The sequence below is a fragment of the Amblyraja radiata genome, chromosome 19 (assembly GCF_010909765.2).
Source record: "Amblyraja radiata isolate CabotCenter1 chromosome 19, sAmbRad1.1.pri, whole genome shotgun sequence".
NCBI lineage: Eukaryota > Metazoa > Chordata > Chondrichthyes > Rajiformes > Rajidae > Amblyraja > Amblyraja radiata.
The window spans coordinates 18,324,448-18,348,704 of record NC_045974.1 but is presented as its reverse complement, the minus strand read 5'-3'; the positions used below and the strand labels follow the sequence as shown (position 1 = coordinate 18,348,704).

Here is a 24,257-nt window from a genome sequence, read left to right as displayed (position 1 = left end):
CAGACAAAGGGCGGGAGGTTCTGCTCGCAGTGGCTCACTGCATGTCTGTGGGAGGGGCCAGGGAGACGAGGCGCTGCAGCGCCTTCTCTAACAGACCTGTGCACCAGCTGGGGAACAGGGCACAGTGTCTGCTTTGTGCAAACGGGCGGGCGGACGGACTCTGGGGAAGCGGGGGGGATTTCCATTGTAGGTTACTGTTTTTGGACAAATTAAATCAGAAGTACACAGAATAAGCAGGAATGAGACGCCAAAGTGATTGAGAATAGGAACTGCACCAAAATTGCATGTACAATGTTTCCCTCTCACATGATCAAAATATATCTAGAGTTGCCAGATTAAAACAACCTTAATGACTCATTCACACTTGTGTTTGCTGGAGCACATCCTCTGGTGTAAAATGTCTTTAATAGGAATTATTTAACGTTACTAAGTACATTAACATTAATGTCCTCATTGTTACATTATAATGTAAAGGAGTGGGCTTGAGGATGAACTTGAACTTGAACACAGCAAGGCCAGAGATGAGAGAATCTATAAAAAATAAAGTTGAATCCATCCATTGCACAAAATTCTTCTGAAAGCAGTAGGTTAACATTATCAGTATCACAGTGACTGATCTGGAGCTTGAGGGAAGGAACTCCTCAAAGGAGGCCATTCAGCTCATCGAGCTAATTCTACTACTTCACTAGCCACAGCAGTACTCCTGTCTGAAATCCCTGGCACAAAATATTTTTCCAATGTCTTTGCTTCACACTTGTAAACAAACATGTAACGGGAAGATACCACTCTGGTCCCCCCCCCCCCCCCCTCCCATCATCCCTTCTGCTCCCCACTAAAACTCAGCAAGGCTGATCAGACTGAAACCTCAACTCTGTGTCACTGTCTACACTGTTAATCACTCCCTGCCTATCAAGTTTCCATGTACCCCAGGGTTAAAAATGCTCACATTTTCTGCTTCCACAGCCCCCCCGAGAAAGAACCCCCAAAAACCACAATCCTCAGAGAAACAAATGGCCTTTACCTCTCTCAACTAGGTGACCCCTTGTTTTAAAAGGTTTCCTGCTTTTCTGAAGAAGGTTTCTGAACAGCAATCTCATCTGTCGTTGCCTCCACAGATGCCGCCTGACCTGCTGGGTTACTCCAGCACTTTGTGTTTTGCTCAAGATTCCAGCATCTGCAGTTTCCTGCGTCTCCTTCCCACGTGTTCTGTTAAAGGTTTCCCTTTGATTCATCTTGTATTTGAGTCTATGCAGTTGTACAGGGCCTTAGTGAGAACACACCTGGAGTATTATGTGCAGTTTTGGTTTCCAAATTTGAGGAAGGACATTCTTGCTATTGAGGGAGTGCAGCGTAGGTTCACAAGGTTAATTCCCAAGATGGCGGGACTGTTATATGCTGAGAGAATGGAGCGGCTGGGCTTGTATACTCTGGAATTTAGGATGAGAGGGAATCTTATTGAAACATATAAGATTATTAAGGGTTTGGACACACTAGAGGCAGAAAACATGTTCCTGATGTTGGGGGAAATCCAGAACCAGAGGCCATAGTTTAAGAATAAGGGGTAGGCCATTTAGAACGGAGATGATGAAACACTTTTTCTCACAGAGAGTTGTGAGTCTGTGGAATTCTGGTTCTCTGGATACTTTCAAGAGAGCTAGATTGGGCTCTTAAAGATAGTGGAGTCAGAGGATAGGGGGAGAAGGCAGGAATGGGGTACTGATTGTGGATGATCAGCCATGATAACATTGAATGGCGGTGCTGGCTCGAAGGGCCGAATGGCCTGCTCCTGCACCTATTGTCTATCCTGCAGCATTTCTTTCTTCAATATAAAGTATTTTTCTCTGGATTATGTTCATTGGGCGCAGACCTGACTTTGAGATGGTGTTCTCCAGAACCAAGGTTTCTGGGACCTTTTCATGAATTGATGACGAAGATGAAGAACAGTAAAATTTGTGAAAGAGTGAGGATTGATCCAATGCGGCTCCCGGCTTTTAGCACTGGATTTGCCATTAAAGACCAGCTTCACTGGGATGCCTTCATGCTCCAAATTCCTCAGGAAGGAGCGTTTATCACTGTGAGTTTAATCTTGCCGCTGAGCCAGAGCTGGTGATACAGGGCCAGGCATCACCTGGTGATCCACGTACCACATACCTGTGGAAGGAGGAGACATCAGCTGTCCACCAGTGTAATGAATATAGTGCAAACATTCACGTCACCGAAAATTGTATTGTATAAAGCAATGAGCAGAATGAAATTGAACCCAGTCTGTGGTAAAATACTGGAGAATTAAAAGAATAAAAACACATAATCCACGATAGCACTGAGAGACTACATCGTTGTTGGAACTGACATACAGCAAAAACACGTCCCTGTTTTTTCTATGGAATTGATTTAAGCACATACCCCACCTTCACATTCATTGCTGTGTCACTTCTGAGTGATGCCTTCATCACTTTTCCTTAATGCAGTGGCCACTGGTGCCAGGAATAAACTTCCATTTGCTGATCAATGCTCGTGGGGAAAACATTGTCGAGAAATGAACTCTTGACCTGATGATTATCAATTCTTTAAGAGTCAAGAGTGTTTAAGTGTCATATGTACCTTTTATGAGGCAGTTCATCCCTTCGATGGTGGGGAGGTCACTACCCGCGTTGGACCGGACACTGTCCACCACCTTTTGCAATCTCCTTCATTCCTAGCCATTCGAGTTGTCGAATCAGGCCGTGATGCAACCCGTCAATATGCTCTCTACAGTACATCTGTGGCAATTCAAGAAAGTATTTGTCAAAATACCAAATCTCCTCAATCCTCAAAGGAAGTAGAAGCATTGATGGCCTTTCTTTATGATTCCTTCCATGTGCTGGGTCCGGGACAGAGCTGCAGAGATATGAACGTCCAGGAGCCTGAAGTTGTTGCCTCTCTCCACCCACCACTTGGTCGATGAAGACAGGTTTTTGGATCCTCGACCTTCCTCTTCGAAAGCTAACAATCAGCTACTTGATCTTGCCGATGTTGGGAGCAACGTTGTTCACGCTTCATTCAATCAGATGACTGACCTCCCCCCATCCCTACACTTTAAACTTCTGTACTCCTGTGACCAAAACTGAACGCAATACTCACTAGCATCTTGTAGAAGATCAGGAAGTTTTTACTTTCCAGGACATTAAGGTTTTTAATTGAATCCGTTTTGCTTTTTAATTTTCTTTATTTTGTTTTAACTCAAGCTTATTTAGCTTTTTTTTTAAATGTTCATAAATATTTCATAATCGTTCTGGTCCTTTGACCCCACTGAGCCGGAGCATTGATTGCCTAACACCTTCTTGTTGCTTATGGACTGCTCTCCTTCACAGGGCATGGAAGTGTGTCCAACATGCCACCAGGTGGCTAGACCTGGTGGCTAGACCTGGTGTCTAGACCAGGATAGTGCAGGCAGGCAGGGAGTTGGACTCTGGACAAACGGTTCATTGAACGTAGCGGGAATGGTACAACTTTATTGAAAAATTGCCTAGGTAAAAAATATCAGGTAGTGGGCTCAGGTCCATATTCAGCGCATGGTGCGCATTACGCGTGCATGGTGCGTGGTGATGTAGGCAGTAACGCATGGTGCCCCAGGATTTTGGGATGTACCAAATCTTCACGCCCTAACTGACGCGCAAATGATGCCCAAGTGGGACAGGCCCTTTAGAGCAATCATTATTGTATCCAGCGACTGTGTAACACTGACCAGCAGCTGTGTGTCAAACTTTCTAACCAATTCCATCTGGCCATACACATTCAGCAGGTCAGGCAGTGAGAAGCAGCTAATACTTTGGTTACGGGTCCCTTCATCAGAACTGTCCTAACTAAAGTTTCTTGACTTAAATGCTAACTCCGTGTATCTCTCTGCACAGATGCTGCCTGGTCTGCTGAGTGTTTCCAGTATTATCTTTATTCATCTCAGATTTCCAACAATTGCAGGTTCTTTGATTGTTGAATGTAACCAGTTGCCCTAACATTTAGCATTGCTGCCACAGGCTAGTCATGCTGTAACCAGCTGTGTCATTTACACTTATTCATCAGATTGGTCAATACAAGGCAGATCTCTTCCACTCAGAAACCACCTCTTCTTGCTGCAAATCTACCTCGCTGCTTGGACTGGATTTCTTAGCTCTTTCTGTTGCATGCCAAGCTCTGAGACAAGAAAGAGAATAGTTTGACATGTCACTTAGCACATTAAATACTGGCTGGGCCACAGCTGAAGCACCATGTGCAGGTTTGATCACCCACACTGTCGGAAGGACATAGTTGTACAGAGAGAGCTCAGAGGAGATTCACCAAGACATTGCCTGGGATGGAATGTTTATGTTAGGAGGAGACAGGGTAGGCTGGGTTCATTTTCCTTGGAGCAGGGGAGTCTAAGGAGCTTGTTAGAAGTATTAGAGCCATTGATAAGGCTCTCTATAGATAAGCAGATACATTTTCTTCCTATCTTATCAGAGGTGCATCGGAACAGAGTGCATAGATTTAAGATGAAGAGCAAGAGATTTACAGGTGATTTCATTCCAAGTCCTTCTCCAGTAGTGAATCGCAGATTCCAACTATTTTTACCTAGATAGTTAGAATCTGGAATGCATGGCTGACGAGACCAAACGAGCCAGCACCTCTTCTCATTGGCATCCAATGCTCAGGATGAAGCTGATGGCGTCAGCATTCCTAAGAACTGATCAAAATCCACAAGTGGTATGCAAGTGGTTATATTGCTCTTGGAGAGATAGAGAGATGCAACACAGAAAGGGCTTCAGCCCACCGACTCCACAACTGCCATCGATCAACTCTTTAGACTAATTTTGCTTTAATCCTATTTTTTATTCTCCCCCACATTCTCATTAACTCCTCTTAAATTCCACTTCTAGTTGCCACACCAGGAGGTATTTTACAGTTAACCTACCAGCCCATCTCTTCGGGATGTGGGAGGAAACTGGAGCATCTGGGGGCAATCCATGCAGTCACGGGGAGGGCATGCAAACTCCACACATTCAACATCCAAGGTCAGGATTGAACCCAGGTCTCCTGACTCTAGCGCTGCAGCAGCTCTTCAAACTGCGCAACTATGCTGCCTGCTGTCTTGATGATACCTGGCAGATTATTCTGTAAAATGGTGCACGAGTTCCCCAGGGGAGTTTGCTGAAGGCACTGCATCATGTGCAATTGATAATTTTTAGTTATTTTTATATTTAGAAATGCCTGGGGCATCAGGCCTGACGCTGCCTACCCCACTTTAAGTCCCATCAAGCACATCACTGGAATACTGTTGAAATCAGCTGCACTGATCCATCTAGTGCTGTCTGACCATGTTACTGCAGTTATTCTGCCTTGCAGCCATATTGTCAGAAGTTGACAGAACGAATTGCACTGGTAACGAGCTATCATTTCAGGAAAGACAATTCTCCATCTTCAAAGACCAGTTATTTAAACGTGTATCAACAGGGTACAAACTGTGAGGCAACCTTTAACTCCTTTTGTAGAGAGATCTTTTATTTGTAAATAAGCAGCAGATTAACATTTAAAAAAAAAACACATTTTAGTTGTGTGGTTTGTAAGACCATTACTGAGGGAGTTGGTAACTTTAGTCAATGTCAGTGAAGAAGGAGACATCCAGCACAAAACACAAAGTGCTGGAGGAACTCAATGGGCCAGGCAGCATCTGGGGAGGGAAATGGGCAGATGATGTTGCAGCTTGGGACCTGTTGTGAATTTTTTAATTCACGAAGTAAAGAATATTTGGTTTGATACCCTACCTCAGTACTTAACTCTGAAGCACCCCCCCCCAACTGAATTCTGCTTCCCAAAATGATTATCCAAATTTTAAACTGGGGATGAAGTGGGCAGTTTGTAGGATTGTAATCTGCAGCTCAGTGGTTCAATGTACAGGTAGGTGGTGCAGCTGTTAACAATCTTCTTGGATCAGATTTTATTTTTGAATTGGACCATTACTGATGCAATAACAATGGGAGTGATGAGAAAAAGATTTATTTCCTTGTGTTTTGAAGATAGGGAAGGAGTATAGCTCTGCAGGACGTACCATCAGTATTGTTACTTCTGGCATCCTCCTTAACCAATAAAGTAACATCCCCTCCTGTTTTACCCCCAGCTCTATCTCTCCTGAAACATCTGTACCTTGGAACATTAAGCTGCCAGTCCTGTCCCTCACTGAACCAGATTTCTGTAATGGCTACAACGTCCCAGTCGCACAAACCTATCCATGCCCCGACTTCATCTGCCTTATCCACCAGGCTTCTTGCATTAAAATACGTGCAAATCAAACCAACAGCCCTTTCTTGCTCCCTTCCAATCCAGTTTAAGCCCATCCGTGTAGCTCTAATGAACCTGCCTGCCAGGATATTGGTTACCTTCCAGTTCAAGTGCAACCCGTCCCTCTTGTACAGGTCATCTTTGCCCCAGAAAAGATCCCAATGGTTCAGAAACCTGAACCCCTGCCCCCTGCACCAAACCCTCAGCCACATATTCATCTGCCTCACTTTCACATGGTTTCTTTGTTTTATACTCACTGCAGGGGGTACTAATGCCCACTACAGAACTGCACATGATTGGGAAAAGATTTAAACCAGGTTTTAACTGGAACCCTAGTTTTAGAAGTGGTAACATGACAGCTCTGTGTATATTAAAATCTCATGTTCCAATTAGAGGGCTTGAAGAGCAAACAAGATGTGTGTGGTTGGAAAGAAACAGAGCGAGGTTCTGAAATGGCTCTGGGGGATGAAGCAGAAGTCGAGAGGAAATCATATCTCAGCACTGACAAAAAATATCTCTGTCGTGTATCAAAGCTTTAAAAATCCATGCACCAGGCTTCCAGTGGAAATTGATGAAAAAAAACAGCAACGCTGAAAACACTCAGCAGATCAGGCAGCGAGTGTGGAGGAAGAAACAGTGTGGATCATTTGCTAATGATAAAAGATAATCTTCCAAATGGGTAATTTTGTTTCACTCTGAACCAGCCTTGCCTGATATACTTGCATTTGCAGCTTATATTTCAGATTACCGGCATTACACAATGTTGCGTGTGGAGCAGAAATTGATGCCTCTATTCATAATCTGGGAGAAAGCAAAACCGTTATTTATGTAACACCTTATGACATCTTGCTCAAAGCCGTTCACATTCAGTACATTATTTTCAAGTTCAGTGACTGTTATTTAGGGAAATGTGGCAGCTGTTTAATACTGGGACAGATTCCAGAAATGCTAATGACATGCATCACCACTTGTTGAAGAAGTATTGGGCAGGGCTCCAAGAAAACAGTTTAATTTCCGTCATCTAATTGCAATTTTCTAAGTGTTTATTTAATTGCAGCAGCTGAGTGTGTGTGTGTGTGTGTGTGTGTGTGTGTGTGTGTGTGTGTGTGTGTGTGTGTGTGTGTGTGTGTGTGTGTGTGTGTGTGTGTGTGTGTGTGTCTCTCTCTCTCTCTCTCTCTCTGTGTCTCTGTCTCTGTCTGTCTCTCTCTCTCTTTTTCCCCCCTTGTCTCCCTGGCACATTTTCATCCTTCTGTACCTTACGTTCTCTAGGTGTAGACACATTGGTGAACAACTTGCTGACAATGAAGCCATTCACTTCTAACAACACTTGCCAAGCAGCAGCAATCTTGGCCGATATTCCTGGAGCAACTGGATTCACTGAGCATGCCCATTAAGTTCCCCCAAATGCCTCTGAACATCTGCTACCTGTTTTTTTTTTGTTTCCTGTGCACGGCGTTATAAACTTGTCCACACTAAATGTCATTTTCCATTTGTTGCGGCTCAGTCACACCTCCACAAGAGGTAGGAGCAAGGAGGTGGCTGTTAATCCCTTTAAGCCTCAACTTCTATCTCAGCGCTGTTTTCCAGCACGGTTTTCATGTTTCTTTATCCCCTAATGTCCAATATCAGTTTGGAATAAACTCCAATTCCACCGCTCTCCGGGAGTGGAGATTTCCAAAGTTCTCTGCCCTCTGGTGCTCATCTTGGAACTAAGTCCCTGCAGTGATTCACAAACAATGCCCCCTGGTCCCAAACATTTTTTCTGCAACAACCTATTTAGAGTTTTGATGCTAAAATCTTTCATCCTTCTAACCTTAGAATATATATAGAATATAGTCCCAGTCCATTCCAACTCTCCTCAAGTACATTCTTCTCTAGGTAAGGAGACCGACAATGCACACAATACTCCCCAAGGCCCTATATAAGTGAGTTGAAATCCTTACTCCTGGAGTCAAACTGTGTCGTAATGAAGGCTAACAAAACATTAACCTTCCCATTCACTTTGCATTGGCCTTAAGTGACGTGTTCAAGCTCACCTTGGCCCCTCTGAACATCATCACTACCCTATCTCTCACCATTTCATGGAGGCTCTGCTCTTCTGTAAGGATCGCAGAGCCGATGACCTTGTTCTTGACCGCACTCTCATTTTGTCCAGATCTTCTTGAAGCCATTTTGCATCCTCCTCACTACCCACAATCCCATCTAGTTTTGTGCCATCTACAAACTTAGGAATATGACATCTGTTCTCCTCAGTGATATTATTTCTACAGCTTGCATTGGTTTAATTGGTATCCTGGCCTGAGCACGGTACCCACTGGTCATAACCTGCCAACCTGAGAAGCATCCATTTATTCACACTCTTGTATAGATTTGTGTTGGGCCTCATTCTGGCAGTGGAGGAGGCCCAGGACAAAGTGTTGAGCAACTGGGAGATCACGCAGGTTTAGAGAGACTGAGCAGAGGTGTTGAACGAAACGATCGCCGAGCCTGCGCTTGCTCTCGCTGATATATAGGGGTCCGTCCACACCTCAAACAATGGATACAGGCGATGAGGTTGGAGGAGGTACCAGTGAACCTGCCTCATCTGAAAGGACTGTCTGGGTCCTTGGAAGGAGGAGGTATAGGGACAGGTGTTGCACAAGGGAAAGCACTTGGGGATGGAGTGTCTTGGGTGGGAAGTGATGAGTTACCCAGCGGAAGGAACGGTCTTTGCGGAAAAGGGTGGAGGTGGGAAGCTGTGGCTAATGGTAGGATCCCATTGGAGGTGGCGAAAATGTTAGAGGATTATGTGCTGTATGCGACTGCTGATGGGGTGGAAGGTGAGGACTAGGGGCTCTGTCATTGTTGCGACAGGGGGGAGGGGGAGCAAGAACAGAGCTGTGGGGTACCCGAGAAGACCCGTGTGTGAGCCTCAGCTATGATGGAGGAGGGGAACCCCTGTTCCCTAAAGAATGAGGACATCTGAAACGTCCTGGTATGGAACACCTCGTCTTGGGCACAGATATGGCATAGACTGAGGAATTGGGAGCATGGGATGGAGTCTTTGCAAGAGGCATGGTGGGAAGAAGTGTGGTCTAGGTGGCTGTGGAAGTCAGTAGGTTTGTAATAAATGTCAGTCGATAGTCTATCGTCTGCGATGGACACGGTGAGATCAAGAAATGGTCGGGAGATGTTCCAACTGAATTTAAGTGCGGAATGGAAATTAGTAGTGAAGTTACTTCTTCCCACCCTGCCTTTCCCAAAGACTCTATCCCCTACTCCATATAGAGTGTAGGGTATAGTGTTCCAGCATTGTGGTGTTACACTTACAGAAGAAAGGTGCAAGGTCCGCAGTGAGGGAGGTTGAGAGCTCGGGACTACACCCTGGCTTGTGGAAGGTCTGTTCAAAATCTGACTGCATCGGATCTGACTGACTGCCTTTGTATCTTCTGCCCAATGGGACATGGGGAGAAGAGGGAATGACCGGGTGTAAATGATCCTTGATTATGCTTTCTCAAGGCAGCGCCAAGTGTTGGTGAAGTCGATTGGGAGAGGGTTGTAGTTGTGTCAGTAGGTAGGTGCTGATCTATGTGATGGACTAGGCTACATCCATGAGTGGAGGCAAAAGGGGGATAGACCTATTGTGAACGGTGACCGATAGTCAGCGGGGACTCTGTGGCTGAAAGGCCTGTTTCCCTACTGAATCTCTAGAACTAAAAATTGTACTTCGCATTGTTGAATGAATTGCTACTATCAGATGATTTTCATTGCCCGAGAACATGTACCAGCGTATAACATTTAAATAGATTTGACAGCAAACTTTTGAAAGTCACAATATGTTGAATACAATGTTGAATCATTGAATCATTGAATGATTTTAGAATGCCTTTGGAAGATGGAGCATTTCTTAACCAGCACAGCATTTTAAGGCAGCTGCTTGGTATGGTTTAAATACAGTTCGTAAGTGATAAATGTATTCAGAAGTAGTGAATTATGGAATATAATCACTGACACAAGCTCAGTGAAGACAGAGACACAAGAGACTGCAGATATTGGAATCTGGAGCAAAAGCTAGCTGCTGGAGGAACTTGGTGGGTCAGGCAGCATCAGTGGAGGGGGGGGGGAGGAATTGTCAATGTTTCAGAGAAGTCCAGCATTGGGACTGGGGGTGGGAAGGGCAAAAAAACAAAACGATTATAAAGAGGAGAGGGTGGGGGTAAGATAGACTCGAGGGGTGATTGGTGGATCGAGGAGGGGTGAAGGATGGTGGGCAAATGGAGCCAGGTGTCTAGGAGCGGGGATTAGCGGTGAAGGAGGAGACAGTGGTGGCTGGAAGGTGCTAAGCAGCAGCACAAAGGCTGCCGGTTCTGCAGACTAATACGGATGTTGATAATACGGGCACCATTTGCAGAGTGGTGAATTGCACATGGATCCAGAACCCCATGAGGGAAGGTGGGGAGGGGAGCGGTGTAGACTTGGTGGTACACATGTGAACTAGGTGGATGGTAATAAGAGTGGAGGAGAAATATAAATGGGCGATGGGAGGCAGGCGGGTTTCGTTTCGGGTTTCGTGGGAAAGGGGAGTAATAAATGGGAGGACTGTAGGAGGATCGGAAGGAGAGAAAGAGGGGGCGGCACAGTGGTACGGGTAGCGCAGAGGTAGAGTTGTTGCCTTAGCGCAAGAGACCAGGGTTTGGTCCTAACTATGGGTGCTTTCTTTTATTTTTTATTAGAAGCAATTTACAGTCGTATAAACCATGGAATATAACATAATACATTTTGTGTACAACTTCTTGTTTTAAATTTAACAACATAAAACTAATAGACACAAGAAAAGAAGAAAGAAGAAGAGATTAAGGAAAGTAGTGATGTGTAGGCCCCAAAAGTTAACAATTGGTAATTTGTGGACAGATGGAGATGGAGAACTATGGGTGCTTTCTGGATGGAGTTTGCACATTCTCCCTGTGACCATGTGGGTTTTCTCCAGGTGATCTGGTTTCCTCTCACATTCCAAAGATGTACAGGTTTGTAGGTTAATCGGCTTCAGTAAAAATTGTAAAATTGCCCCAAATGTGTAGGATAGTGTAAAGGGCATGTCCCACTTTCACCACCTAATTCATAACCTCTGCCGAGTTTGCCCTTGACTCATACTCACAGCATGGCCGTCACGAGTTCGTAGGTAGGTCGTGGGTTGGTCGTGGGTAGGTCGTAGGTACTCGTGGCATCAAGTAGGTCGGGCGTTTTTTCTAGCATGATGAAAAATGTCCACGAGTAAAAAAAGGTTGTGAATTAGGTTGTGAAAGTGGGACAGGCCCTTTAGTGAACAGAGTGATCGCTGGTCAGAATAGCCTCGGTGGGCCAAGGCCTGTTTCAAGTCTAATTGGGGAACAGATTGGAGGCAAGGGTTATCTGAACACTTGCGCACAGTCCGCCAAGGCTTATTGGATCTCCCAGTTGTCATTTTAACTCCCCTTCCTATTCCCATACTGAGCTTTCTGTCCTGGACCTCCTCCATTGCCAGAGTGAGGCCACATGCAAACTGAAGGAACAGTATCCCATCATTCATTCATTTTGCTTAGGCAGCTTACAACCCAACGGTATGAACACTCCAATCTTGGGCAACCTCCTACTAGCCCCCCTGCCCCCCCCCCCCCTCCCATACAAACTCCTCCCCCTATTCTAACCTCTCCCTCTGTATCCCTTTGCCTCTCCTAGACTCCCACCTATTTCTCCACTTCCCTCCCCCATCCCTCCTGCTACTTTCCTCCCTCTCGCTTTGTGTTTCGCATTTCAACCTTGTTTTCACATTTTCCGCTTCTATCTCTGGCCTTTGTCCCAACCGTCCGCCTATCAAAACCTGCCCTTGCCAGCATCCACCTAATACCTGTCCAGCCTCTCTCTTCTCTTCTAGCTTTCTTTTGCCAAACCCCATTCTCCCCTCCCCCACAATCAGTCTGAAGAATGGTTTTGATCCAAAGTGTCACCTATCCGTGTTCTCCACAGATACTGCCTGACCCGCTGGGTTAATCCAACATTTTGTGGGTTTTTTTGGTAAAATTCAACGTACATTCACATTGGCTTGTAGACGACCCAGGCATAATTGCTGATGCATTTCAAGAGCCTGCAGGCAATTCTCATGGAGGGTTGGAATACATGCAACGTTCTCCTCCATATGCATTGCAACTACTGTAACTCGCAGGGGTTCTCTGTAGATGCTGAATCCCACTGCGGAAGCCGCATGCACACACTGTCACATTCCCAGGGATCTCCTACATTTACTGATATTCCGAGGGACCCCCAGAAATACTCTCACAATCCCAGCGTTCTTTGATATCTGGTGACATTTTTGTTTTGTTTTTGCTGCAAAATCTAATAAAGGCTGGATAAACTAACCAAGGCAATAAAATATTTATTATAAGCAGTAAATGAAAAATATTGATACAAATTCCCAGGCCCTGGATAGAGCATAATGCAGACGCTATATACAGTTTCATGAGCGGGTTGCTGATTATTTTTTTATAATGTTATGACGCTTTAAATAGAGAATCCAAAGAAAAATGAGCCCGTTTTTGCAGAATGGTGCTAGTACTTAGTGAATAATTCAAGAAGTCTTGCTACATTGACATTTATAGCAGCTGATCGATGGAGCTGCAGTGTTTCTGCCAAAGATTTTGTGGTTCCTTTTCACGGAGGTTCACAGAGAGAGGCTGTACCTGGCCAGGCCTTTCTGCCCACCAAGTCCGTGTCGAACAACAGCCACTTATTTACGCTAATCCTACATCGATCCCATTTCATTCTCCCCGGATCCCCATCGACTCCTCCCAGATTCTAGCGTTCAGCCAGACCCTCATGCAAATTTACAGTCAATTCTTCAGGATCTGGGAGGAAATGGGAGCTCCCAGTGGAGAATCGTGCAGTCACAGAGACAACGGGCAAACTCCACACCGGTAGCGCCAGAGGTCAGGATCGCACACTGGTCATTGGGACTGTGAGGCAGCAGTTTACCAGTTGCCCCACTGTTGCACCCTTTCTTCTTTTCTTTCTCTCAGTGCTGCAGCAGTAGAGTTGCTGCCATACAACGCCAGAGACCTGGGTTCGATCCTGATCACGGGTGCTGTCTATATGGAGTTTGTACATTCTCCCCGTGACCTGCGTGGGTTTTCTCCGGGTGCTCTGGTTTCCTCCCATGCTATAAAAACATTGGTAGGTTAATTGGCTACGGTAAAATTATAAATTGTCCCCAGTGTACGTGTGGAATGGTCGTAGTGTACGGGAACTGCTGGTCGCTGTGTACTCGGTGGGCCGAGCGGCCTGTTTCCATGCTGTATCTCTAAACTAAACTCAATTCTTTCTCCCTTCCATTGTCCTGGTGACTGGGCTGGGAGGACGACCTGAGTTTCTCTCCATCCGCACCTTCCTTCCATCCAGTGATTAAGGGTGTTGCCCACTTCAGGCTGCTGCTGCGGCTCTTCCTCCCGGAGTACAGCACAGGCCCGGACGGAGCTCAATGTCCACGCTGAGAATAACCCACTACCCCTGCCCATGGAGTTTCCGTCAGGCCACTCGCAGCTTCTGACGGGACCACTGGGCCTGTGTGAGAGAGAGCTGCCGTGCTCTGCACTGATCTCTGGTGCCACCGATCCTGAGTGTGCAGGTTCCCTGTCGACAACAACAGCCTCGGGAACATTCGGTCAGGTTGCCAGAACAACAGGCCCTTAAGCCCAAGATAAGACTATATATTTTGTAAGAACTTTGAAACTTGCTAGATGCAAAATTGTGTTGGAAACATAGAACTGTTTATGTAATCTACTATTCTATAGTATAATCATTGCACATCAGTACTTGGGTATGGTTGGTGACTCACAGCACCAGAGACCTGGATTTGATCCTGACCTCGTGTGCTGTCTGTGTGGAGTATGCACGTTCTCGCTGTGACTGCGGGTTTGTAGGTTAATGGACCTCTGTAAATTGTCCCTAGTGTGTAGGGAGTAGGGGTGAAAGTGGGCTAAAATAGAGCTAGTGTGATTGGGCATTTGTTGGTCAACGTTTGCCTGTTTTCATGATGTATCTTTAAACTAAACTAACAAATGCACTTAGATTATTTTGGATGAGCCACCAACACAATAAAAACTTACAGGAGACACAAGGAACTACAAATCCTGCTTAACAAAAAAAAGACAAAGTGCTGGAGTGGCTCAGCGTGTCAGGCAGAACCTTTGGAGAACGTGGATAGGTGACGTTTCCAGTTTGGACACTTCTTTATACAGTTTACCCTACTTGAATGAGAACGCTTTTGCAGAAGCCTCAAGACTTTGCTTCTCTTGACTTTGGGCTCCATTGAGCCATTATTCTCAACTTGATAGATAGATGTGAGCTGTAGAAGTGATGCATTTGGATTTTGGTGGAGTCACTCAGGGTGTCCTTGAGTTGAATGAGGTTGAAGTGCATTGTGGATAGCAGCCACTTTGTATGCTATCAAAGTGTCTACAAACAAGGTCTACAAACAACAATGAGATGGTGACCAGATGATATTCGCTGGTACTGTTCGAGGAATGAGCACTTTCCCACAGAGAATTGCTTGAGATTGTGCCGTGAGGCAGTAGACCAGGCTTCAGGGTAACATCAGTTGTAGGTGGCAGCACTGAGAATGGAACCAGCAGTAGCAATAAGATGCTGAAATCTCAGGAGTGTAACTCAGCAGGTCAATCAGCATCCCTGGAGAAAAGGAAAAGGTGACGTCTAGGGTTGTATGTTCACTGTTCACTTCTTGTGGAAGGGATTATTGTGGGAAGAAGTGAGTGAATTGGACCTGTTTTCATGTGTTTATGGATAATAGTGATAATATGCAGTTGGGATGTGACAGACATGAATAGCTTTGTGCGGTGTTATGCTGCGAATTTCCTCATTTGACCTGAAACATATACTGACCATTAGCTATTGACTGAAACCAATTAAATAAATGGGTCAAGCAACTGTAATGTCCTCAGTATCTCCAAAGCCTCCATCATGTAACAAATTCCAGAAAATGCTACACGTCAGCTCAGAAGTATTTTCTTGTGATGAGAGAATGTTATCGTAGGGTCTGTCAACTCCTCAGGAAATTGCGTAGCATTTACCACGTAGTCATGGATTCACACATCACAGAAACAGGCCCTTAGGCCCAATTTTTCCATGCGGACCAAGCTGCCCTAACTACAGTAGTCGCACCTGCCCACGTTTGGCCCATATCCCTCTAAACCTTTCCTGTCCATGTACCTGTCCATGCCACATGTTTGGTTTAACTGGCCAAAGCTAGTGTTTAGGCATCCGCCTCACTCCTCTTCTTCAAGCCTCTCGCCCATCTGTTTCTCCTACAATCCAGATTCCACCTCTTTGCCATTAGCCTGATTTATTCCTTGTTTCTTCACACTGCGTACTTGTGGTTTTATGAAATCTGCAGGGCTTGGTACTGTGTGACTCCGTTAATCTGGACCACTGGAAGATTCTCTCAGACTGCCGGATGCTTTATTAACGCTTCAACACAATTTTAATTCACTGTTTACAATGACGTTGCACAGTAACCCTTCAATTAACCCAGTAAGATTGAGAAAGGGCAGCCAACAGCACCAGGTGAGTTTACGAGGAGTGCGGGAACTGGGGCCTTGGTGAGTGGAAATTGGAAATCTGGTGTTGATTTCTGGAGAATCAGAATGGGAGATCTGTCGATGATCACACAGGGGATTACCAGAGTTCTGGTGCAAATATCTCTCCCAGAAATGGAAGTGTCATCGCCTGTCTCAATCAAACCCTGCTCTGTAATTTTAAAGACCTTCATTATGTTACTCCAAGCTTTCTTCTTCAAGGAGAAAAAAGCATTGGCCTGGCTAATCTTTCCTGAGAAGTGCATCCTGCAAGTGTCAAGTGAAATCTTCTTGCTGACTGTCCTGTGTCTCCATTTGCACAGAACTGTGGTCTGATCAAAGTTATACAAAATATCATTGCATTTAAATTACCTCTCTGGAGCATTTAGGTTGCTATTTTTACAGCCTCTTTAACCTGCATCACCGCGCTTGCTGAGGTATCCATCCATCTTTCTGTTCCTCCAAGCAGTTTGTGGCCTCCTTCCTATACACCCGACACTTGTCTTTGTTGCCATTCATTTGTCAATGGCATCACAAACTTTTAAGTTTACTAACATCTTACAGTGATACAGGAACATTAGATTAATAATATTGTAATGCAGCAGTGTTTATGATGCAGTTATGCTATGAAATTAGGGCAAATAATGCAATGATGTAATGGCATTGAGTTTAATAGTAATGTACTAGAAGTATCAATATAGTTTTGTTGCAGCACTTTGGTTAAAATGATAATATTATGCTACATAGATCAGCCGCATTGCCTTGAATGAGTACTAAGTGTTAATGCTGGCTGCCAAGTTGTAGCCTCTGAATCTTGGAGTTCCCGATAGCAAGGGGTTAACGACATTCTGATTCAATTGATGAAATGGAGCAGCCGTTACTAATGTCCGTGTCTCACTGCCTGCCTGTACCTTTGTGCCTGTTCATGTGCTGGCTTGTGTTTATGTACATGCAAAGGCAGTTCCTCTCGGACTCAACGATTAAACAATGGGATGTTTTTCCAAGGTATCAGCCCTGACTGGCTTGTTTTTGCAGGTGTCTGCACTGAAGCTTGCGAGGGGAAGTTTAAGGAGGGTGGGGTGGGGGAAGGGGGGGGGGGGGGGGGGTGGTGACAGCAGGAACGGCTGCCAAGGTTGGACCCAGAAGGGTTAGAAGGGTGAATGTGGAGAGGGACAAGTGGGTTCAAGCCTGATGTTGTATACAGTAAAGTGGCAGCAGTGAAGTCGCTTCTGGGGCAGAGGGAGGGGAGGTTTAGTAACAAAAATGTGAATGCGTCAAGTGGGTGGGAAATTAATATGTGGCTGTTAAATTAGTTATAGTTGTACTGGGCATCCTTTTTCATGTTTTATCCTTTGTGATGATGACTATCCTTGGGACCTTGCCACCACACCTAGCATTCTCTGCAGCATTTACTTTTGTTTAGAGATACAGAATGGACCCTTCGACCCACTAAGTCCAGACCGACTAACAATCCCTGCACATTAACACTACCCTACACATACTTGGGACAATCTTACATTTATACCAAGCCAATTAACCTACAAACCTGTACGTCTTTGGAGTATGGGAGGAAACTATATATCTCGGAGAAACCCCATGTGGCCACAGAGAAAACGTACAAACTCCGTAGACAAGCACCCATAGTCAGGAACAAACCCGGTTGTCTGGCGCTGTGAGGCAGCAACTCTACCCCCGTGCCACCCTCAGCTGTGTGTGTCCCCAACTGCTCTTGCTCACTCTGCTCTGTGGATGCTGACATGGATTTTATGGGCTGAATGGCCACCTCTTGCATTGTAATAAATTGCTGCGCTAACTAAAAAACTGCAGAGTTCATTCAAATGCTGACCCTCTCACTGTGGATCAGGGACACGCTGTTCAGCGCTGTGTGGAGCTGGACGTCTGCCGTGTTGGTAGGTAGTGAGTCAATACTCAATGAGAGACAAGAAACTGAACCAGGGAGGGGTCAATTAGGAGGGTGATGGGAGCCGTATCATAGTCATGGGTGTTGGGAGACCACTGTAGGAATGACGAGAGGCGGTGAAACTCAGTGTGGAACTTCTGCAGTGAAGCATCGACATAACGACAGGCTCTGCTGTGATGGAGGGTGGGGGGAAAGTCCAGTGGAAAGTGAGATGGATGTGCGGAAATTGTGCATGGACTGGGCCTTAAGGTGCAAATTTAAAGTTGTATTTTAAAGCAAATGGTTGCAAGCAGATGTTGGTCAGTAAGGACAGGACAGAGGAATAGACCTGATGTGGAGTAGGAGTGACTGAGTATTGAATGAGTTGGTATTTCTGCAGCTTGGAGGATGAGAAGCCATTGAGAAGAGCCTGTAGATGGCAAATGTGTGAATAAGGGTCCCTGACATCTTGTTGAGAGAAGTGGCTGAGGTACTAAATGAATGCTTAGCATCGGTATTCACCAGTGAGAAAGATATGGAAACTTGAATCATGCGGTCATTGAACCAGTGTTAAACGGCACGGTAAAAGTCAATTCATAGGTCCCTTGCAGTCAGAAACAGGTGAGTTGATCATGGGGAACAAGGATATGGCGGACCAATTGAATAACTACTTTGGTTCCGTCTTCACTAAGGAAGACATAAATAATCTGCCGGAAATAGCAGGGGACCGCGGGTCAAAGGAGATAGAGGAACTGAGTGAAATCCAGGTTAGTCGGGAAGTGGTGTTGGGTAAATTGAATGGATTAAAGGCCGATAAATCACCAGGGCCAGATAGGCTGCATCCCAGAGTACTTAAGGAAGTAGCTCCAGAAATAGTGGATGCATTAGTGATAATTTTTCAAAACTCTTTAGATTCTGGAGTAGTTCCTGAGGATTGGAGGGTAGCAAACGTAACCCCACTTTTTAAGAAGGGAGGGAGAGAGAAAACGGGGAATTACAGACCAGTTAGTCTAACCGGTAGTGGGGAAACTGCTAGAGTCAGTTATTAAAGATGGGATAGCAGCACATTTGGAAAGTGGTGAAATCATTGGACAAAGTCAGCATGGATTTACGAAAGGTAAATCATGTCTGACGAATCTTATAGAATTTTTCGAGGATGTAACTAGTAGAGTGGATAGGGGAGAACCAGTGGATGTGTTGTATCTGGACTTTCAGAAGGCTTTCGACAAGGTCCCACATAAGAGATTAGTATACAAACTTAAAGCACATGGTATTGGGGGTTCAGTATTGATGTGGATAGAGAACTGGTTGGCAAACAGGAAGCAAAGAGTAGGAGTAAACGGGTCCTTTTCACAATGGCAGGCAGTGACTAGTGGGGTACCGCAATGCTCAGTGCTGGGACCTCAGCTATTTACAATTTATATTAATGATCTGGATGAGGGAATTGAAGGCAACATCTCCAAGTTTGCGGATGACACTAAGTTGGGGGGCAGTGTTAGCTGTGAGGAGGATGCTAGGAGACTGCAAGGTGACTTGGATAGGCTGGGTGAGTGGGCAAATGTTTGGCAGATGCAGTATAATGTGGATAAATGTGAGGTTATCCACTTTGGTGGCAAAAACAGGAAAGCAGACTATTATCTAAATGGTGGCCGATTAGGAAAAGGGGAGATGCAGCGCGACCTGGGTGTCATGGTACACCAGTCATTGAAAGTGGGCATGCAGGTGCAGCAGGCAGTGAAGAAAGCGAATGGTATGTTAGCTTTCATAGCAAAAGGATTTGAGTATAGGAGCAGGGAGGTTCTACTGCAGTTGTACAGGGTCTTGGTGAGACCACACCTGGAGTATTGCGTACAGTTTTGGTCTCCAAATCTGAGGAAGGACATTATAGCCATAGAGGGAGTGCAGAGAAGGTTCACCAGACTGATTCCTGGGATGTCAGGACTTTCATATGAAGAAAGACTGGATAGACTTGGCTTATACTCGCTAGAATTTAGGAGATTGAGAGGGGATCTTATAGAAACGTACAAAATTCTTATGGGGTTGGACAGGCTAGATGCAGGAAGATTGTTCCCGATGTTGGGGAAGTCCTTTAGGACCGAGATGAGAAGAAACCTTTTCACACAGAGAGTGGTGTATCTCTGGAACTCTCTGCCACAGAGGGTAGTTGAGGCCAGTTCATTGGCTATATTTAAGAGGGAGTTAGATGTGGCCCTTGTGGCTAAAGGGATCAGGGGGTATGGAGAGAAGGCAGGTACGGGATACTGAGTTGGATGATCAGCCATGATCATATTGAATGGCGGTGCAGGCTCGAAGGGCCGAATGGCCTACTCCTGCACCTATTTTCTATGTATCTATGTATCAACCTGTCCAAGCAAGATAGATATCTGAACTTGTCCCATTTGGCCCATATCTCTTAAAACTTTTTCAAACTTGCACTTGTCCAAATGTCTTCTAAACGTCACGATTGTACCCATTTCTACAGAAATTCTTTGGCAGCTCACTCCATATATGCACCACCCTCTGTGGAAAAATTGCACATCGGGTCCCTTTTAAATCTTTCCCCTCTAACCTTAAATCTATTTCTATTAGTGTTAGACTCTCATCACCTGGAGAAAAGACTGTGGCCGTCCACTTTATCTATACCCCCTATGATTTTATGAACCTCGATAAAGATACTGCCATGCTCCAGGAAAAAAATCCCAGCTGATCCAGACACTCCTTATAACTCGAGCCTTCCAGTCTCAATGATATCCTTGGCTATCTTTTCTGCATTCCTTCCAACTTAACGACATCCTTTCTATAGCTAGGAAACCTAAACTGCACGTAATATTCCAAGTGTGGTCTCACCAATGACTTGTACAGTTGCAACATAACATGCCATCTCTTGTACCCGATGTCCTAATCAATTAAGGACAAGTGTGTTAAAAATCTTTAGTTTATTATTATTAGTGTACCGAAGTAAAGTGAAAAGCTTTTGTTGCACGCTATCCAGTCAAAGAAATCGGGTAGAACAGTGGTACCTCTGGTAGAGTCACTGCCTCACAGCACCAGAAACCCAGGTTCGATCCTGACCATGGGTGCTGTCTGTGTGGAGTTTCTCCCTGTGACGGTGTGTGGGTTTCCTCCGGGTGCTCTGGTTGCATTCCTCATCCCAAAGTCCTGCGCGTTTGTCGGTGAAATGTCTTCTGTAAATTGCCCATAGTGTGTAGGGAGAGGATGAGAAAATGAGACAACATAGAATTAGTGTGAACGGGACATCAACGGTTGGTGTGGACTCAGCCAAAGGGCCTGTTTCCATGCTATCTCTCTAAATTCTAAAAGACAACGTGATTACAGTTAAGCCATCCACAATGTACAGAAAAAGCTTAAAGGGCACAACATTTAGTCCAAGATAATGTCTGATTAAAGTTAGCTTATTGGTCTCCAAAGATGTTAGTTCAGGACTGCACTCTAGTTGAAGAGAGGATGGTTCAGTTGCCTGATAACAGCTGGGAAGAAACCAACCATGAATCTGGAGATATGCATTTTCAAACTTTGGTACCTCTTACCTGATGGGAGAGGGGAGAAGAGGGAGTGATTGGGGTGAGACTGGTCCTTGATTACGCTGGTGGTCTTGCCAAGGCAGCGTGAAGTGTGATGGAGTTAATGGAATGGAGGTTGGTTTGCACGATGGTCTGGGCCACGTCCACAACACTGTGCAGTCTTGGATGGAGCTGTTCCCAAACCATGCTGTGATGCATCCCAATAAAATGCTTTCCACGGCGCATCTGTAGATGTTGGTGAGGGTCATTGGGGATATGCCAACCTTCATAGGCCTTGTAAGGCAGTAGAGCCGTTGCTGTGCTTTCTTGGCCATAGCATTCATGTGGTTGGTCCAGGACAAATCGCTGGTGATATTTATTCCTAAGAACTTGAAGCATTCTACTTTGACGCCATCAATGCGTGTGTCTGCTGCTATGTTTCCTGAAGTCTTCATCACCTTCATCACTAGCCTGTTTACCTTTGTCACCACCTCCAGGGAACTATATGCCAGTAATTCAAGGGCTCTCAGTTCACCAACACTCTCAAGGGCCCTGCCATGTCCTGGGAAAATTCTCCTCTGGTTCAACTTGGCAAAATGCAACTCCTAGCATTTTTCAGACGTAAATTCTATCTGCCATTGCTTGGCACATTTCTCCAGTTCATCTGGAAGTTATTATAATCTTGGATAACCTACTTCACTATCCGTTACACTGCCAATTTTGGTGTCATGTGCAAACTTATTAGTCATATTATCAGCATAGTCATCCAAATTGTTAAACATCTGAGAAACAATAGTGGGGCAAGCAAGCACTGTTTCCCTTTGACACCCCCGCCCTTCAAATTCTTCAAATCTGGATTCTCCACTATAAGCTAGTCTTGTACTCGCATTCCGTGGGCCGAAGGGCCTGTTTCTGCGCTGTATCTCTAATCTAAACTGTATATCTAATTCATTTTGTTCAAGAAGGAACTGCAGATGCAGGAAAATCGAAGGTAGACAAAAGTGCTGGAGAAACTCAGTGGGTGCGGCAGCATCTATGGAGCGAAGGAAAGAGGCAACGTTTCAGCCCGAAACGTTGCCTATTTCCTTCGCTCCATAGATGCTGCCGCACCCGCTGAGTTTCTCCAGCACTTTTGTCTGCCTTCAATTCATTTTCTTTTGACATGATTTTTCTGTTTGTGTTAAAACCATCCTGTGTTCAGGTCTGAAGATTCCGGTTTCATTTTTACAGAAAGAAGCGGGCTCTGCCATCGACTCTCTGTTAGCTGAAGATGTCATTGTGTAATATTTGTGTTGATTGCAGGAAGCCTCGCCCAGTGTCTCAGTTGGTTGCCCAGCAAGTAACCCAACAATTTGCATCACCAACGCAACCAAAGAAAGAGAAAAAAGACAAGGGGGAGAAGGAGAAAACTGAGAAAGAAGTTGTCAGTAAAAAGAAAAGTCACAAGAAAATAAGGTAATGCTTTCATCTCAACGTTCCATCGAAAACAAATATACCAATTTAAAGTATTCATGTACAATCTCGCAATTCATCAATAGTATTATTTATTAGTTATAAACAAGGTAACATGAGGTAATTATTGTGTTATGGAATCAAAAGAGTCTTACAGCACAGAAATTGATTATTCAGCCCACCTACAGTAAACCCATTTGCTTGTGTTAGGCCTCTATGCCTTGTAAATGTCTGTAAACATAGTGCTTGTACCTGCTTCCACCACCTCCATTGACATTCCAGATATTAGCCTCCCTCTGTGTAAATAAACACTTACCCCAACAATCCCCTTTAAAACTCCTTCCTTTAACCTTCAACAATGCCTTCTTGTTTGTGATACTTCTAAGCTGGGCAAAATCTTTTCACTGCCTCTCCTAATCTTACATGCTTTAATCAGGATGCTCTGATGCAGGGTTTTCGATGGAATTTTGTTTTTGGCTCCATAGATGCTGCCTGACCTGCTGAGTTCCACCAGCATTTAATTTTTACCCTTTCATCTGTCGTTGCTCCAGGAAAGGCAAAGCCACCCTGTCCAACCTCTCCTACATTGGAATTGCCATACCAGACCATGATGCAACCAGTTAGGATACTTTCTAGAATGCATCTGCAGGAGTTAAGGGGCTGTCCCACTGCGGCGACCTAATCCGCGAGTTCAGACGAGTTTGCCCTCGACTCATACTCGCGGCACGGTCGACACAAGGTCCTAGCAGGTCTTGGTAACTCTCCTTCATGCTCGAGAGTAGTCCCCGCGTAATCGAGACTTCACCTAGGTCGCGGCGTATTTCTCAACATGTTGAAAAATGCCCGCGAGTAAAAAAAGGTTGCCATGGAAAAAACCGATACTTTTTTTACTTGTAGGTTTGTTGTTGTTGTTGTTGTTGTTGTTATGTTGTGTAACAGATCCACTTGCGGCCATCATGAGTGGACGGTGGAGGGGATGAATATGGTGGAATGTGTTGCTAAACTGGAGCGTTTAGTTTCCTCGGTCACGCACACCGAGTTACTGTTAAAAGCTTTTTGTTGCGTGGTATACTGTCAGCGAAAAGACTATACATGATTACAATCAAACTGTCCACAGTGCACTAATACAGGATGAAGAATATAATGTTTAGTGCAAGATAAAGTCCAATAAAGACTGATTAAATATAGTTTGAAGGGTTCAATAGGTAGAAGTGAGGTCAGGACCACTACAACTGGTGAGAGGACACTTCAGATGCCTGATAACAGCTGGGAAGAAACTGTCCCTAAATCTGGAGTTTTGCAAACCTCCAGTTTTCAAACTTCTGTATCTCTTGCCTGATGGGAGAGGAAAGAAGAGGGAGTGACCGGATGAGACTGATCGTTGATTGTGCTGGGGGCCTTGCCGAGGCAGTGTCAATGGAAGGAAGTTTGGTGTGTGTGATGGTCTGTGCTGGGTCCACAGCTCTCTGCAATTTATCGTGGTCTTGGATGGAG

General features: G+C 45.1%; 1 protein-coding gene across 13 annotated transcripts in view; it reads left to right on the top strand.

Annotated features, from left to right (window-relative positions):
* Positions 1–24,257, top strand: part of yaf2 (YY1 associated factor 2) — a 98,682-nt gene that overhangs the window by 70,456 nt on the left and 3,969 nt on the right. For all 13 annotated transcript variants that reach the window (XM_033037821.1, XM_033037818.1, XM_033037817.1 and 10 more), the window contains one exon: positions 22,614–22,766. In XM_033037821.1, coding sequence (XP_032893712.1) covers positions 22,614–22,766 — 153 coding nt within the window. The remainder of the gene's footprint in view (positions 1–22,613; positions 22,767–24,257) is intronic.